The sequence below is a fragment of the Orcinus orca genome, chromosome 3 (genome assembly GCF_937001465.1).
Source record: "Orcinus orca chromosome 3, mOrcOrc1.1, whole genome shotgun sequence".
Taxonomy (NCBI): domain Eukaryota; kingdom Metazoa; phylum Chordata; class Mammalia; order Artiodactyla; family Delphinidae; genus Orcinus; species Orcinus orca.
In genome coordinates, this window is record NC_064561.1 from 94,106,355 (window position 1) to 94,121,008 (window position 14,654).

At 44.3% G+C, this 14,654-nt stretch overlaps 1 protein-coding gene across 3 annotated transcripts in view; it reads right to left on the minus strand.

The window, feature by feature from the left end:
- The window catches only part of MCC (MCC regulator of WNT signaling pathway), a 430,805-nt gene that overhangs the window by 271,869 nt on the left and 144,282 nt on the right, over positions 1–14,654 (minus strand). Inside the window, exon 1 of one of the 3 annotated variants that reach the window (XM_049707486.1) lies at positions 2,688–3,263. The exons of 1 other annotated variant lie outside the window; for it this stretch is intronic. In XM_049707486.1, the coding sequence (XP_049563443.1) occupies positions 2,688–2,744 (57 nt within the window). In that variant the 5' untranslated portion in view covers positions 2,745–3,263. Of the gene's footprint in view, positions 1–2,302; positions 2,444–2,687; positions 3,264–14,654 lie in introns of those variants that run through there. One more of the 3 variants, XM_049707489.1, reaches the window with a different exon arrangement.

Consider the following 14,654-nt stretch of genomic DNA (forward strand, 5'->3'; position numbering starts at 1 on the left):
TCCCCCTTGTTTAGGATGTTAAGGCGTCAGTGTCAACAGTACTGTCAAAGAGTCAATGACTCCTGTGGAGAGAGAACCTTTGTCTAAGGGGTAAGCTCACAAGTCAACACCAATGAGAGAGGACTCTTGTTTAGGATACCCAGGATAACGCTAGGCCCTTTCACAATTCTTCCTGCCCCTGAAACGCCTGGTGAGCATCAGGTTGAATCTGACCCTACAGTGACCTCCAGACAGCTTTGAGGCTCCTGAGCACCAAATAAGAGCACCAATAGGAGCTATGGCACCAAAGGGGGTTTTTATTAGCTCTGCTTTCAGGTGAGAAGGAGGAACCGACCACGAACAGAGGATGGCAACTTTGCCCCCCAGGACATTAAAGTAAAACCAGTGTTTAAGAGAAAAATTACAGTGAAAAGAAGAAACTCTACATCATAGACCTTATGTGAGAAATACAAATTAACTGTATCCAGATCTATGGATTCATATGGATACTGCCCTATGGATATTACAGAAAAGGCAAATGCTACAACTGTTGCCCATGATGAAGTGAACTGAGATTTAGGGTCCACAGGGTATGAATCACACATCTCCCCTTTGCTTACAAATTCTCTTTACATATACCCTAATTGAAAATATGTAAAAAACTAAAAATAACTATCCTTACACTCCACTGCAATTACTCAATCTGCGGGGAAACTCAAGACCCGGAGGATGGAGTGGCAACTAAATCACTGAACCTAGAAAGAAGGCTGGAAAGAGGGCAAGAGGCAGAAAATGTGGTGAAGGACACGGTTGGGGCAGAAACTTGTTTACTTTCTTAGGGACAAAACTAAGTCCTATAATGCTCTAGTACCACAGCTCCAACTAAAGCAGGGGCCACGAAACACCCTCAGCTCTTTCACCTGGCCACAAGTTTCCAAGGAACACTTAAGGAGTGGATAAAACCAGGCAAAGAATGGAGAGTTTTAGTTCCCACCTGAGTTTCACAGATACTCTCAGCTAATCTAATACACCCCGCTGACGGTGCCAGTGCTCTTCAAGTCAATCCTGGCCTCCTCTCTCTCTCTTCAGCCTTCTAGCCACCTCCATCCTAAATCTGTGATTCATTTTTGAGCAAAGGTACCTGAATAGCACACTTCAGGTGACAGACAGTTAAAGCTGCCACACAGAAACAAACAATGTGAAGGACCTGGCAGAGACTCTGCAGGATACGTGCCTTTAGTTTCTTATTCTTAAACGTCCTTAGAAATCAAAGGCTTCTCCTAACAGTGTTATTAATGGAGTAGGGTCGTGGGTTCTGTTTTAGATCTGAAACCTCTCCCTGCATGTAAAATTGGCAAAATTCACTTAGGTCTCTGAGCCTCTTCCCCCACCTCCCGTTTTTAAGTGAAGCCCTCACTCTCAGCATCTCCCCAGCTTTCTACATCACAGGGAAAACCACAGGGATTAGGAAATGCCTCTACCTCATTTGGCCAACATCTCAAAATGCCATCTCAAACTGGAGCAGGGAAGGCTCAACACCAAGACACTTAGAGCACCAGGCAGGGGCTGACTGTATTCACTGCTGGATACCAGCCACAGACCTGCTCGGATTTCCCCCATCTACACCCCCCTCGCTTCCCCAGCACCAGCCCTCACCCCTCAAAGAGGGCTCCATCCTTTCCTTTTCCCTTCACTGTCGGTCATCTGACATCACCTCTATCTGCCTTCTGCCGTCTTTATACGGTGCCTTTTCTCTCTTCAGCCATACTCGAGAAGCACAGACCACGTCGCCCCATGAATGACTCAGTGATGATGCTAAGAGGAAAACCCCCAGCCACCAAGCCTCCTGCTGCAGACAGATTTCCTCCTCTTCAGAGCATCGTTCTGTGGGTTTCCCATCACACTTTTCAGGTATTCAAAGCCTGCGGGGTGGGGTGGGGTGGTGGGGAGAATGTGCCAGAGGCATCCCTACGGTCATTAAAAAAGGTGGCCTCCAGCATCTGACCACTCATATACTTGCATACCGTTTGATGTCGCCTTAATCTCAAAGCTGGTCTCCAGCACTCAAGTGGATTTGCTACTTGTGAGAGCCAGGAACTGCAAGTGCGCTTGCCTCAGAGACTCGGGAGTCCAGTCCCGGGCAGGAAATAAAGTTCTAAGCCGCTTTGATGTGCTTCCTCTCCACTCTCCTCCCTAACGCGGGTCATTCGTCTCAGCCAAGGAAAAGACCACCTTACATGAACGGAACCAAACGCATCACACGTGGGAGCCTGCGGCCGACTCAGTACTCCGATGAGCTCCCCGGCCCCACCAATTTACTCACCATCAGATTAAGCTCAGCTGGGATCCCCATGTATTTTGCCGACTACGAAAGCTTATGTGGTACATACATTGGAGGAAGGGGGGTGGGAATGGACAGGGCACCCAGACCACGGAGAGTAAAACGCCTTGGCGACGCGGGGAGAGCTTGTTTCTTTTTTAAGCCACTCGTCTCAGACTGAAATATCAAGCCAGTTCAGGTCATTTCCTGAGTAGCACAACAAGTTAAAACAAGATCCAGAAAATCTATTTATCTTTAATTGTGCCGCCTCCAGACTGGGAGCGCGAGGCGGGTGGCGTGTAGAAAAGTGGGAGACGGGGAGGGAGGGGGATTTGTCGCAAAGCAAATGCCTAAGAAACCAGAGCTCCCGACCTCAGCTGCTTCTTACCTCACTCAGCTCGGCCGAGTTGTCGTTTCCATATTTCACGGCAACTCCAGAATTCATGACTGCACTTTTCAGAGCCGAGCTCCTCCTCCTCCAGGTCTCGGCGCTTACGAGTTGGGTTTAGCAGGCTGGATATCCACTGCTTGGTCCCCTCTGGCACATTTTAGTCTAGACAGCCATTTTCACCCAGGACAGTGGTGAAGCCCACACGAAGGATGCAGGCACTCCGAAAAGGAACAGAGCCGGCTCTCGTTTCACGGACGAGCCATTGCTGCAGAAGGCTGGGCGGCGAGGCGCGCTCGCAGCGGCCGGGCCGGCGCGGGGACCCGAGGCAGTGCCACGCTCAGCGCCGCCTCGCGTCTCCTATGGTGCCTCGCCGCCCCCCATGACCAGGCTGGAGGGCAACCCCGGCAGGATCCGGCCTCCCTGGAGGGCTTCCCGAAGAAACCAGGGCGGCGGGAGGAGGAAAATCCGCGTCTCGGGTTCCGGGGAGGGAAAGCAAGCTAAGAGAGCGCCGGAGCGCGGCTGCACTTCACGCTGAAGTTTCCCGTTTGAATCCTCGGGAGTTGTAAGTGCTCTGATTGAATACAGCTGTCTAGCTGCTGGCTACGGGGTGAGCGGAGGAGGCGGGGCCAGAAAGAGAAAAGGCGGGGGGAGGGGGGGAGGAGGCCGAGCAGAGGAGACCTCGCCGGGAGAGCAGGCATCCTTCCAGCTCCCTGCGATAGTAATTACAGGACCCAGGTCCAGGAGGAGAGAAGAAACAGGAAAAGCCACCTGAGTAATTGTGCAGAAAAATTAAAAAACAAAACCAAAAAAACTTCCCTCCTAGTAGCCACTTTTCATAATTTAAGAAGGTCAAGACAAATCTGAACACTGTACATCAGGCAGCGCTGTGCACTTTTCATGGTACATTAAGATTTTACAAGATTGTGGGGCGGTCATTTTCCCTGATCAGTCTAAAGTCGACACTGAGGGTGTAAATTCACCGTCAAACTCCCCCCACCCACACCCCGGTAGATTACAATTTCTGCATGTTCTTAATAAAGATTAAGATGCTCCATCACATGAAAGACAGGCCCAAATTTCCCATCCCTCTCAAACTCAAGAGGCTGTTAAATTCAGTGGACTCCTGGAATCAGAGCTCCCCTGCAGCCTTGAGTTTCCCTGAGGTAAAAACATCCCTCTGGGGCTTCCCTGGTGGCACAGTGGTTGAGAGTCCGCCTGCCGATGCAGGGAACACGGGTTCGTGCCCCAGTCCGGAAAGCCCATGAGCCATGGCCACTGAGCCTGCGCGTCCGGAACCTGTGCTCCGCAACGGGAGAGGCCACAACAGTGAGAGGCCCGCGTTACCGCAAAAACAAACAAACAAAAAAACATCCCTCTGTGTGTGGCAGGGTGGGAGGAAAGAGCTAGAATTTTTCCCTCCATAAAGGTTAAAGTCCCACTGAACTTGAGATGCACTGAAAAATATTCTGATCCTTTAACAGTAGGTCTGCAGGATTGCTTTAAAAGCCTCATCAGTCACTTTCTACACAATGGGAACAAAATGTCTCCATCCCCAGCGACAGACCTTGGCACTTCCTGAAGCCTTCTATGAAAAAGCCATTAATTTCCAAGGCTGCTTTTTTTTTTTTTTAATGAAGTAGGATATTTATTTTGCTCTTTAAGAAGAAGGAAAAAGCTTGACCGTTTGCATAGATCTTCTTACTCGTATGCCTTCCTCCTGAGTTCATTCATTGCCTGATGAAGGCTCTACCGGGATGAGGAAGAGTTGGCAGCTTTTTTGGAGCACCAGTCCCAAGTTCTGGGGCACTGCCAGACTAGAGCACATTAGGAGAAGCTCTTCAGCATCGGGAGGGTTTGGGAAGCCACGTTATTTTACTTATTGAATTCATTAAAAACTGTTGAGAACTGTGTGCTTGAAGATGGGAGATGGTGGTGAAAGAATATAAAAATATAAAGAAGACTGAAACATCAACCCTGCCCATAAGGTGTTTATAGTCTCATATAAACAGAAATGACTATTCTAAATATAAATGGATACTTGCCATAAAAGCAGAACAAATTAAGACCTACAGCAGTTCAGAGGTGGGAAATAGGATTTTGGCTGGGTTGGGTGGGAGGAGAAGACTGTGAAGGACTCTTAGAAGAGGCAGCATGAGTTGATATTTGAAGAATGGCTGAGCCTAGCAGAGATGGGGAGTGAGGAGAAGGTATCCCATGATGTGGGCCCACGGTGAGAGAAAGTGTGGGTGGAGACTGGAATGTGCAAAGCATGTGTGGGGAATGGGAGATATTCCATTCTGGTCATGGAACCTGGATTAGATAAGTGAGTTGAAGCCAGATCATGGACAGTTTCGAGTGCCAGGCTAAAGAAATGGGCCTTCCGATTGGCAATGGAAAAAAAAAAAGCCTCTAAAGGTTTTCAAGCAAAGAAATAATAGGATCAGAGCTGTGCTTTCTTAGACATTCCAGTGGATTTGTATCACACTCATGAGTAACTAACATGAAGTCGAGTAGACTAGTGTTGAGTGTGATTCTGGTGTTTAAAGAAACATATTTTTCATACTAGATGGCCCTTAAAAACCAAGCAGATGACTTCATCTGGTGTTCAACCAAAAGAAAAGTGATCTGTTCCAAGAGTGGAGGAAAAATTGGCAGCACTGAACTTATTAAGAAGGAATATGTCTGCAGATTCTACTTTATGGACAGTATAAGGCATTTTCAAGAGCAGTGTTGATTATATGAGATTTTCTTAAACAATGACATTAATACTTAGTCCCCACATAAGCTGGAACTCCACTACAATCTGGCATCTAAATGTGGTAAAGTGGAAGTAGGAAATGGACATGCCCATTGGACCATCCCCACAATCCAGCAAGAGGCCAGAAAGGCCTGAATTGAGTTGGGACAATGGAAAAGAACCAGAGGTTCGTTTAAGATGTAAGAGATTCTAATAGAAAGATAGTAAACAGAGACTGTAGTGGAAAGAGGAGAGCTTAAAAATGACTTGTAAAAAAAAAAAAATGACTTGTAGATCTAGAACTTGACTGACTGGGGTTTTCAACAATGTTCTCAATAAAAATACATATTCCAGAGAAGAAATAGGTTAAGGAGGAAACTACATTTGGGATACCATATGTTTGAAGTGACATCTTTGTAAGTTTGAGGTGGCATGTTCAAGTGGAAGTGTTTAGAAGGAAGCTTGAAATGGAGCTATAGAGGTAGGTCAAGGTTGTGATGGAGATGGAGGTTTGGGGTAACTCCTATTAGAATTATAAATAAAACCATGGAAACAGGTAAGGTTGCCAAAGAAGATAGGACAGAGAAAAGAGAAGTGTTCTGAGGACATTATCTTAAGGAACATCTTTTTCATGGAGGGAAAAGAATAAAAGAAGAAATGGTAGGGGGGATTCCCTGGGGGTGCAGTGGTTGAGAATCTGCCTGCTAATGCAGGGGACACGGGTTCGAGCCCTGGTCTGGGAGGATCCCACATGCCGCGGAGCAACTAGGCCCATGAGCCACAACTACTGAGCCTGCACGTCTGGAGCCTGTGCTCCGCAACAAGAGAGGCCGCGACAGTGAGAGGCCCACGCACTGCTATGAAGAGTGGCCCCCGCTTGCCACAACTAGAGAAAGCCCTCGCACAGAAACGAAGACCAACACAGCAAAAATAAATAAATAAATTAATAAACTCCCACCCCCAACATCTTCAAAAAAAAAAAAAGAAATGGTAGGAAAGGCCAGTTAAAGAAACAGGAAGGTAACCAGGGGGACTCTGAGTCTGGGAGCCTAAGGGAGATGTCAAGACAGAAGGGAAAGCATAGATATTACATGCTATAGAGGGGGGAGAAGCCTGAAGACTGATAAAAGAGCACCTCTAAGACATTAATGTCCTTCAAAGATAAATCTCTACACAAGGAATCAAGAGGAACTAGGAGCAGTAACCATGTACTACTCTTTCCATAAATTTGATGGTGACTGCAAATTGAGAGATGGGAGAGTTTCTTCAGGTAGGTAAGCAATGTTGAGTAGAGGGTAGAATGACAATATTTGTAGTCTGGGGCTAAAGGAAAACCTGAGGATACAGACGAAAGGAAGATGGAGCAAAGTTCTTGAAAAAGGAGGGAAGGAAAGGGCCAAGGACAAAAATAATGAGCTTAGCTTTGGAGTAGGCTTGGAGAGGACGAGAATTCAGATGCTCCTTCCAAGGAGGCCAGGAATAGTTGGGAGAGCTGGAGAATTTATAGACTAGTAAAGAGAAGACTTCAGAGATACACGGTAACTAACAGCATTTGTTTGAAGAGCCATCCAACTTCCTCTGTGTGATTGTGGAGGGGTAATGAAGACTCATGAGAACTTAGCATCAAATTTTAACTTAATAACAGGAAGACCACAGAACTATCTGTCAGTGCAAGAACAGAGTAGTTGTGATCCCCTCCCCTGAAACTGTTCAAGCAGAGGATCAAGGCTGGCGGGACACACTGAAAGCCAGTGGTGTAGAGAGTAGAGCTTCATGCAATCAGGGAGAGTCCAAATCAGTTTTCTTCCAATCTAAGATTCCACTAAACGAAGATTTTTTTTTTTTTGCATAGTTTAAATGTTTTGTGGTTTTTTTCCACCTCTTAGTTAGTTAGGAATCAGGCTGGGAATATCTACTATCAAGAAAGCTAAGATATTGTGGTAGACAAGAATGAAACTGGGTCAATGTCCTAAGTACGTTAGGAATGCAAGGAGCCCCTCAGCATGTCAGCACACCAAAGGAGAGTGAAAACCCACGTGCATTTCCAATATAATGAGAAAGAGGTCGCAAGATTAGTGCTCACTGTAGTTTACCAAGTATATAACTGCATGCCTGCAAATCCTTTCATACTGTGGCTGCCTCAGCATGACCCCTCTAGAAGAGCTTCTCCAAGTTCTGCTTCAGCAGAGTGCAAGCCCCTCTCCACAGAGGTGTGGACAGGGAGTGGCAGGGGAATTTATCAAGATGTGGGAGCAGGTCGGGTGAAGGAGGAAAACCTGTCTTCCAATTGGGCAATGACCTGGGTTCCCCTTATTTCTGGCCTTGTCTTCCCAAGAGGCTAATCTCTTCGCATCTGGTTTCTGGGAGAAGAAGAGCAGGCAGCGGTAGTTCCAGGAGCATTTCTGGGAAAGCAGAAGTTGCAGTTTGCATGAGTGGATGGGTCTGTGCACCGATCACATGCTGTAGCGCACTGGCATTGCCTTTCTGCTGTCGGGGCAGGCTGGCCCCTCTATGTATGGCTGCTGACCTCAGTGAATTTCTACACAGTAGGGATTCTATTCCAGGTCTTCTCTGTACCCTACATCGGTAATGAACATCAGATTCACTGAAGCAATCTTGGGTAAAAGTCTTGAACCTCCGGCATTAAGGAAATTGAACTTTGGGGCTGGCTGACCTAAGCCCTCGTCTCCACCCCTAGGGGGTCCAAGCCAGCCTTGCCCATCGCATGAGTCCACTGTGCTGAGTCACACTGTCCTCCTCCAGCCCACACAAGGAAACAAACTCCAAAATTGCCCCCTTCCCCCTTGAGTCTCTTAAGCTAAACCCAACTTAGATACCTCAGATTTTAGGAAGAAAGCAGCCTGGTTAAGCTACTTCACACGAAGGTGAAGAATACTCATAATCTTCTCAACCAAGCCCAAAGTATTTGCATTGTAAAGGAGGATGCTTTGAAATAGTGTGAAATTGGTGGGATTTCCTGAAGAAGAAAGTGACTTTTCAGAGGAAAGGGGGATTTCAGAACCCTGTGGAGATGCAGGAAGTCCCAATCCTCTGAGTCCCTGACAGTCATAAAAGTCAGGGAGCCCTCAAAGTATACACTCAAAAGAATTTCCTGCCCTAAATCTATAAGCCCACCCCCGTAAGTCCAGAAATGCTCTCCGTAACCCAACTCCTGTGGCCGTCTGTTCAGGCACCAAGCCAGGTGTGGAAAGCCAGGACTGAGTCCCTGGCTGTGAGCCACCAGCCAGCCTCAGTGGCCTACCCTATCAGACATCATTTGCTCCAGGTGCCACAACATAAAGCATTCAGGAAGCACTGCACTAGACAAGCTTGGCCTTGGTCTCTGTGTCCAATCATCTAGCCCGTCCCTGTGTTCCACTTATATCGGTGAGGATGGGCAGCAAGTTTGTGGTGTTGATTCAAAAAAGAAAAGCACCCACTGTGTGCCAGACATTGTGCTGTGCCTTGGGATTCAGTGGTGTATGGGACAGGAAAAATCCTTGCTCTTACAAAGCTAGCATTCTTGGTGGAAAATGATTAATAAACAAATAAAGAAGATAGCTATAGTTTGTGATGGATGCTATAAAGGAATTAAACAGGAGCTACAATGAGGGAGAGCAGGCCCCTTAAATGAAGCAGTCAGAGAAGGCCTTGATGAGATGACATTTCAGCATGAAGGTCAAGAAGGAGCCCACTAGGCAGAAAGTGGGGGAAGATGGCCAGGCAGAAGGATGAGCAAGTGCAAAAATCCTGGGGCAGAAAAGGGCTTGAGCCTTTCCCATAAACTTCAAGTTTTTAATTTAATTTAAATTTCAACAAAAAAGTAGACACTATGATGGAACATGACGAAAAAATGATGGAGGAGCCCATGCAGTGTGTGTGTTGGCCATAGATTTCATTCTGTGTGCATAAAGATGCCACAGGAAGACGTTAAGCAGGGCAGAGATGTGATCCAATTTATGTTTTTAAAAAGTAAAATCTAGGGACTTTCCTGGTGGTCCAGTGATTAAGACTTCACCTTCCAGTACAGGGGGCGTGGGTTCCATCCCCGGTTGGGGAGTTAAGATCCCACATGCATCGTGGCCAAAAAACGAAAACAGGGCTTCCCTGGTGGCGCAGTGGTTGAGGTCCGCCTGCCTATGCAGGGGACGCGGGTTCGTGCCCCGGTCCGGGAGGATCCCACGTGCCGCGGAGCAGCTGGGCCTGTGAGCCATGGCCGCTGGGCCTGCGCGTCCGGAGCCGGTGCTCCGCGGCGGGAGAGGCCACATTGGTGAGAGGCCCGCGTACCTCAAAAAAAAAAAAAAAAAACATATCCAACAGCAGCAATATTGTAACAAATTCAATAGAAGACTTTAAAAATGGTCCACGTCAAAAAACAAATCTTTAAAAAAAAAGGTAAATCTATTCCTATACAAACTTTACCACTAGGTAACCTAAAAAAGTAGACAAAAGAAAGTTCCTCATTTACATGAGTATTCCTGCAAATAAATGAAGAATTGATAAAATTAGAATATCCCTATTTTGCAACCTCTAATGAATTAATAGATTTAGGCATAAAGCACAATGGCTACTAACATCACAAAAAGACATGCAATTAAACACATGACTTCTGATGGAAGAATACAATACCACCTATGAAGCCATCTTAGCAGTTTTTGACGTTAAGGAACATGTTACGTTAGCCACAGAGATGCAATCAGCAAAATCTAGACTATAACTCTACAGGGCAAACAATCTGGTTTTGTAAACATGTAAATTGAAAGGGGGAGAAAAAAAGCACGTGAAGGAGTGAGATATCAATGGAAGGAGAACCCCAGAGACATATCAACCAGTTGCAGTATGTGCTCCTTATTGGGATCTTGATTCAAATAACCTGACTGTAAAAAATTATACTTTATGAGACATTCAGAAATATATTTTTGAATATTTGATGCTATTTTAAATTATTAATGTTTAAGGATATGTTAATGGCCTTGTGCTTATTTATAGATATATATTGAAATATTTAGGGGTGAAACGATATGATGTCTGGGATTTGTGTCAAAATCCTAGAGGAGTCAAGGAAATCAATGGGGTTTTCAATGAAACAGACTGCCATGAATTGATAACCGCTAAAGCTGGGTGACAGGTGTAGCTCGTGCTACTCTCTGTCCACTTGTGTATGTTTGAGAATCTTCATAATAAAAAGCCAAAAAAGGACAATTTTACCTTTATGTAAAGAATGGGTTGTAGCATCATAAATGTAGTAGAGCAAGGAAACTTGTTAAAAGCTATTATAGTTGTAAGAAGATGCCTGTGGCTTGAAACTCGGTAAAATCAATAAAGACGGTAAGAAATGGATGAACTTGAGATATATGATTTAGGTAAAACTGACACCAACTTGGTGAATAATTGGATGTAGGTAATGAGACAGAGAGAGGGATCAGGATGACCATCAATTTGGGGGTTAAACAATTGGGTGTGGGGAAGGACTGGGTTTGGGGGGATCAATGCTTCCACTTTAGACACATTAAGTTGGAGATTCCTATTTGACATTTAAGAGGATGCCAACAGCAGTTGGATAAATGAGTTTGGGGTTCAGGGGAGAGTCAGGCTAGACAAATGGATTTGGAAGTCATCAGCATATAGACTATAGTGGATGTTGAAAGCCACAAGAACACATAAGGTCACCTAGGGAGAGAGTGAGTAAAAAGATGCAGTCCCAGGACTTATCATTGAGATGCTCCAATATTTCCTGAGGATAGAGGAAGAGAATCCAGCAAGGAAGATCAAGAAAAAGTAGCCAGTGACAAAGAGCAAAACTGAAGATATGACATCATAGATACCAAGAGACCAGTGTGTCAAGGAGAGTTGCAACCTACGTGGAATGCTGCTGAGAGTTCAAGAAAGTGACAACAAAGAAGTGTCCTTTGGCAATGGAGATTACTGGGGACCTTGAGAGGAGCAATTTCATTAAGTGGTGGCGATGGATAGAAGCTAGATTAGTGTGGATTGAATAGTGACTAGGGAGTGAAAAAGTTGAAAGAGTACATGGAGGTAACTTTTGAGAAGCATGTTGCCCAAAGCCTTACTACTACTGAACAATCTGATGAGACCTTGAACCAGTCCTAACTTCCACTTCTGAACTTTTCTCCCTTTACTATGCCCCTTCAGTCAAGTTATCTTGGAATCCCTTGGCTGGGATTAGAGACTCTGAGTTGTTAGCACAGTGGACCCCTCCCTAGAGTGATAACTGTTCCATCATGCTGGGTCTTCACCTTACTGTTTATGAAATCAGCTATATCACTTTTAGACCCAATGACTTACTGCTGTGAAATAGATGGACTGCAGTAGATAATCTGTGTTTGAAATTTGCTAAGAAAAACCCACACACTTATGGTCAATTAATCTTCGACAAAGTAGCCAAGAATATACAATGGGAAAAAGACAGTCCCTTCAGCAAGTGGTGTTGGGAAAGTCTGAGAGCCGCATGTAAATCAATGAAGTTAGAACACACCCTCACACCATACACAAAAATAAACTCAAAATGGCTTAAACATAAGACATGACACCATAAAAATCCTAGAAGAGATCATAGGCAAAACATTTTCTGACATAAATCGTACCAAAGTTTAGGTCAGTCTCCCCAGGCAATAGAAATAAAAACAAAAATAAACAAATGGGACCTAATCAAACTTATAAGCTTTTGTACGGCAAAGGAAACCATAAACAAAATGAAAAGATAACCTACAGTCTGGGAGAAAATATTTGCAAACAATACAACTGACAAGGGCTTAATTTCCCAAATATACAAACAGCTTTTCAACTCAATAAAACAAACAACCCAATCAAAAATTGGGCAGAAAACTTAAATAGATATTTCTCCACAGAAGACATACAGATGGCCAATGGGCACATGAAAAGATGCTCAACATTGCTAATTATTAGAGAAATGCAAATCAAAACTACAGTGGGTATCACCTCACACCAGTCAGAATGGCCATCATTAAAAAGTCTACAAATAACAAATGCTGAAGAGGGTGTAGAGAAAAGGGAACCCTCTTGCACTGTTGGTGGGAATGTAAATTGATACAGCCACTATGGAGAACAGTATGGAGGTTCCTCAAAAAACTAAAAATAGAATTACCATATGATCCAGCAATCCCACTTCTGGGCATATATCTAGACAAAACTATAATTCAAAAAGATACATGCACCCCTATGTTCATAGCAGCACTATTCACAATAGCCAAAACATGGAAACAACCTAAATGTCCATTGACAGGTGAATGGATAAAGAAGATATGGTACATACATACAATGGAATACTACTCAGCCATAAGAAAGAATGAAATAATGCCATTAGCAGCAACATGGATAGAACTAGAGATTATCATACTAAATGAAGTCAGTCAGAAAGACGAAGACAAGTACCATATGATATCACTTACATGTGGAATCTAAAATATGACACAAATGAACATATGTGAAAAACAGAAACAGATTCACAGACATAGAGAACAGACTTGTAGTTGCCAAAGGGGAGGGGAGGTGGGGGATGGATGGAGTGGGAGTTTGGGATTAGCAGATGCAAACTATTATATATAGAACAGATAAACAACAAGGTCCTACTGTATAGCACAGGGAAGTATATTCAATATCATCCTGTGATAAACCGTCACGGAAAAGAACATAAAAAGGAATGTATATATATATATGTATAACTGAGTCACTTTGCTGTACAGCAGAAATTAACACAACATTGTAAATCAACTATACTTCAATTAAAAAAAAACAAAAAAATTTGCTAAGAAAGGAAATACTTGAAAACTATTTCCAGATTAAACCTCACACACAGAACAAACAAAGATCCAGCCTTCTCAACTGCAAATATAACTCATGCACAGAAAGCACCCCTGTGGTGTGTGTCGTCTCATTAATTACATTTACGGACTGTCTCACACCCGCCTAGGCATTCTACTAACCTAGAATCATTTGGCATCAAGATTCCTGACGTCATCAGTGGGGAATTCCTAGTTGAGATTCACAACCACATGCACGCATCATGTGATGCTTCAAAAACTTCTTCGCTGTCTGATAAGATGTTTTGGAGTCCACAACTTAGTGTCTGTGTCATCTTGCCTTAAATGTTCAGAATATTAAAAAAAAAATCTTTACTTATTTGTTAAGTTTCTCTAAACTATATCAAATTCTCTATGGAAAGGAAAAATAATCAGGGGAGATTAGGGATTTGGAAATCCAAGGAAGTAAATAAAAAGCCTTAAATCCTCCCAGGAGTACTTGCATATGGCCAGTCAGTCTCCTGGAGAGGAAAAAGAAAAAGAGATGCATGAAAATAGATGTAGTAAAATTTGGAGAAGTTGCTTAAATTAAATGAATTCCAAATGCCTGCCACTGTTATTTCTGGAGCTCTTTGGGAGGCTAAAACAACATCATTCCATTTCTCTTTTAGCTAGAATATGTTGCAGCAGCTGCCCAGAAGGGGCAAAGAGAGAATTAATATAATATAATGTCTCACAGACCTAATGACAAAGGAGGCAGTTTGCGTGGCATCATACCAAGCTGACAGATGAAGACGGAAGATCTGAGAGACAGGCTGGGGAAAGCCATCATCCTGGACTTGGAGTCCACTAAGCACCACTGGCTGGACGCTCTGGTAGAGGTTTCCTATAGGGACACTCTGAGCCATGAGGAACAGGCTCTGCCTGTCTTGATAAGTCACCTTCCCTCTCCCAGCCATCCTCAATTGTTCTGCACAAGTGCCATGTGAGCTCAAACTTTCCCTTCAGAGCAAATGCTCTTTAATTGGCATGTCCAGCCACGATCCTTACTTGTGCTCCAGTTCATGTTTTTTCATGTGACTACCAGACACTTTTAAGTCTTGTCATCACTGTAAAGGATGTCTAAAACTAAACTTGTCATGTTCCACCAAAACCCAGGTTAAATTTCAGCTTGCACATTTCTGTAAATAGAATCACAGTTTCCAGTCAAATAAGTCTGGAGTCATTTTCAATTCCCTTCTCCTTCATCTCCTCTTCCAGGCATTTAGCCCTTTCTCCACTTGCTCTCCACTTTTCCTGATAGCAGCATCTTCCAGGCCTTATATATATATATTTTTTTTTTTGGCCACGCCGTGCAACTTGCAGGATCTTAATTCCCCAACCAGGGATTGAACCCAGGCCCAGGCAGTGAAAGCACCGAGTCCTTACCACCGGAGAATTCCCGGG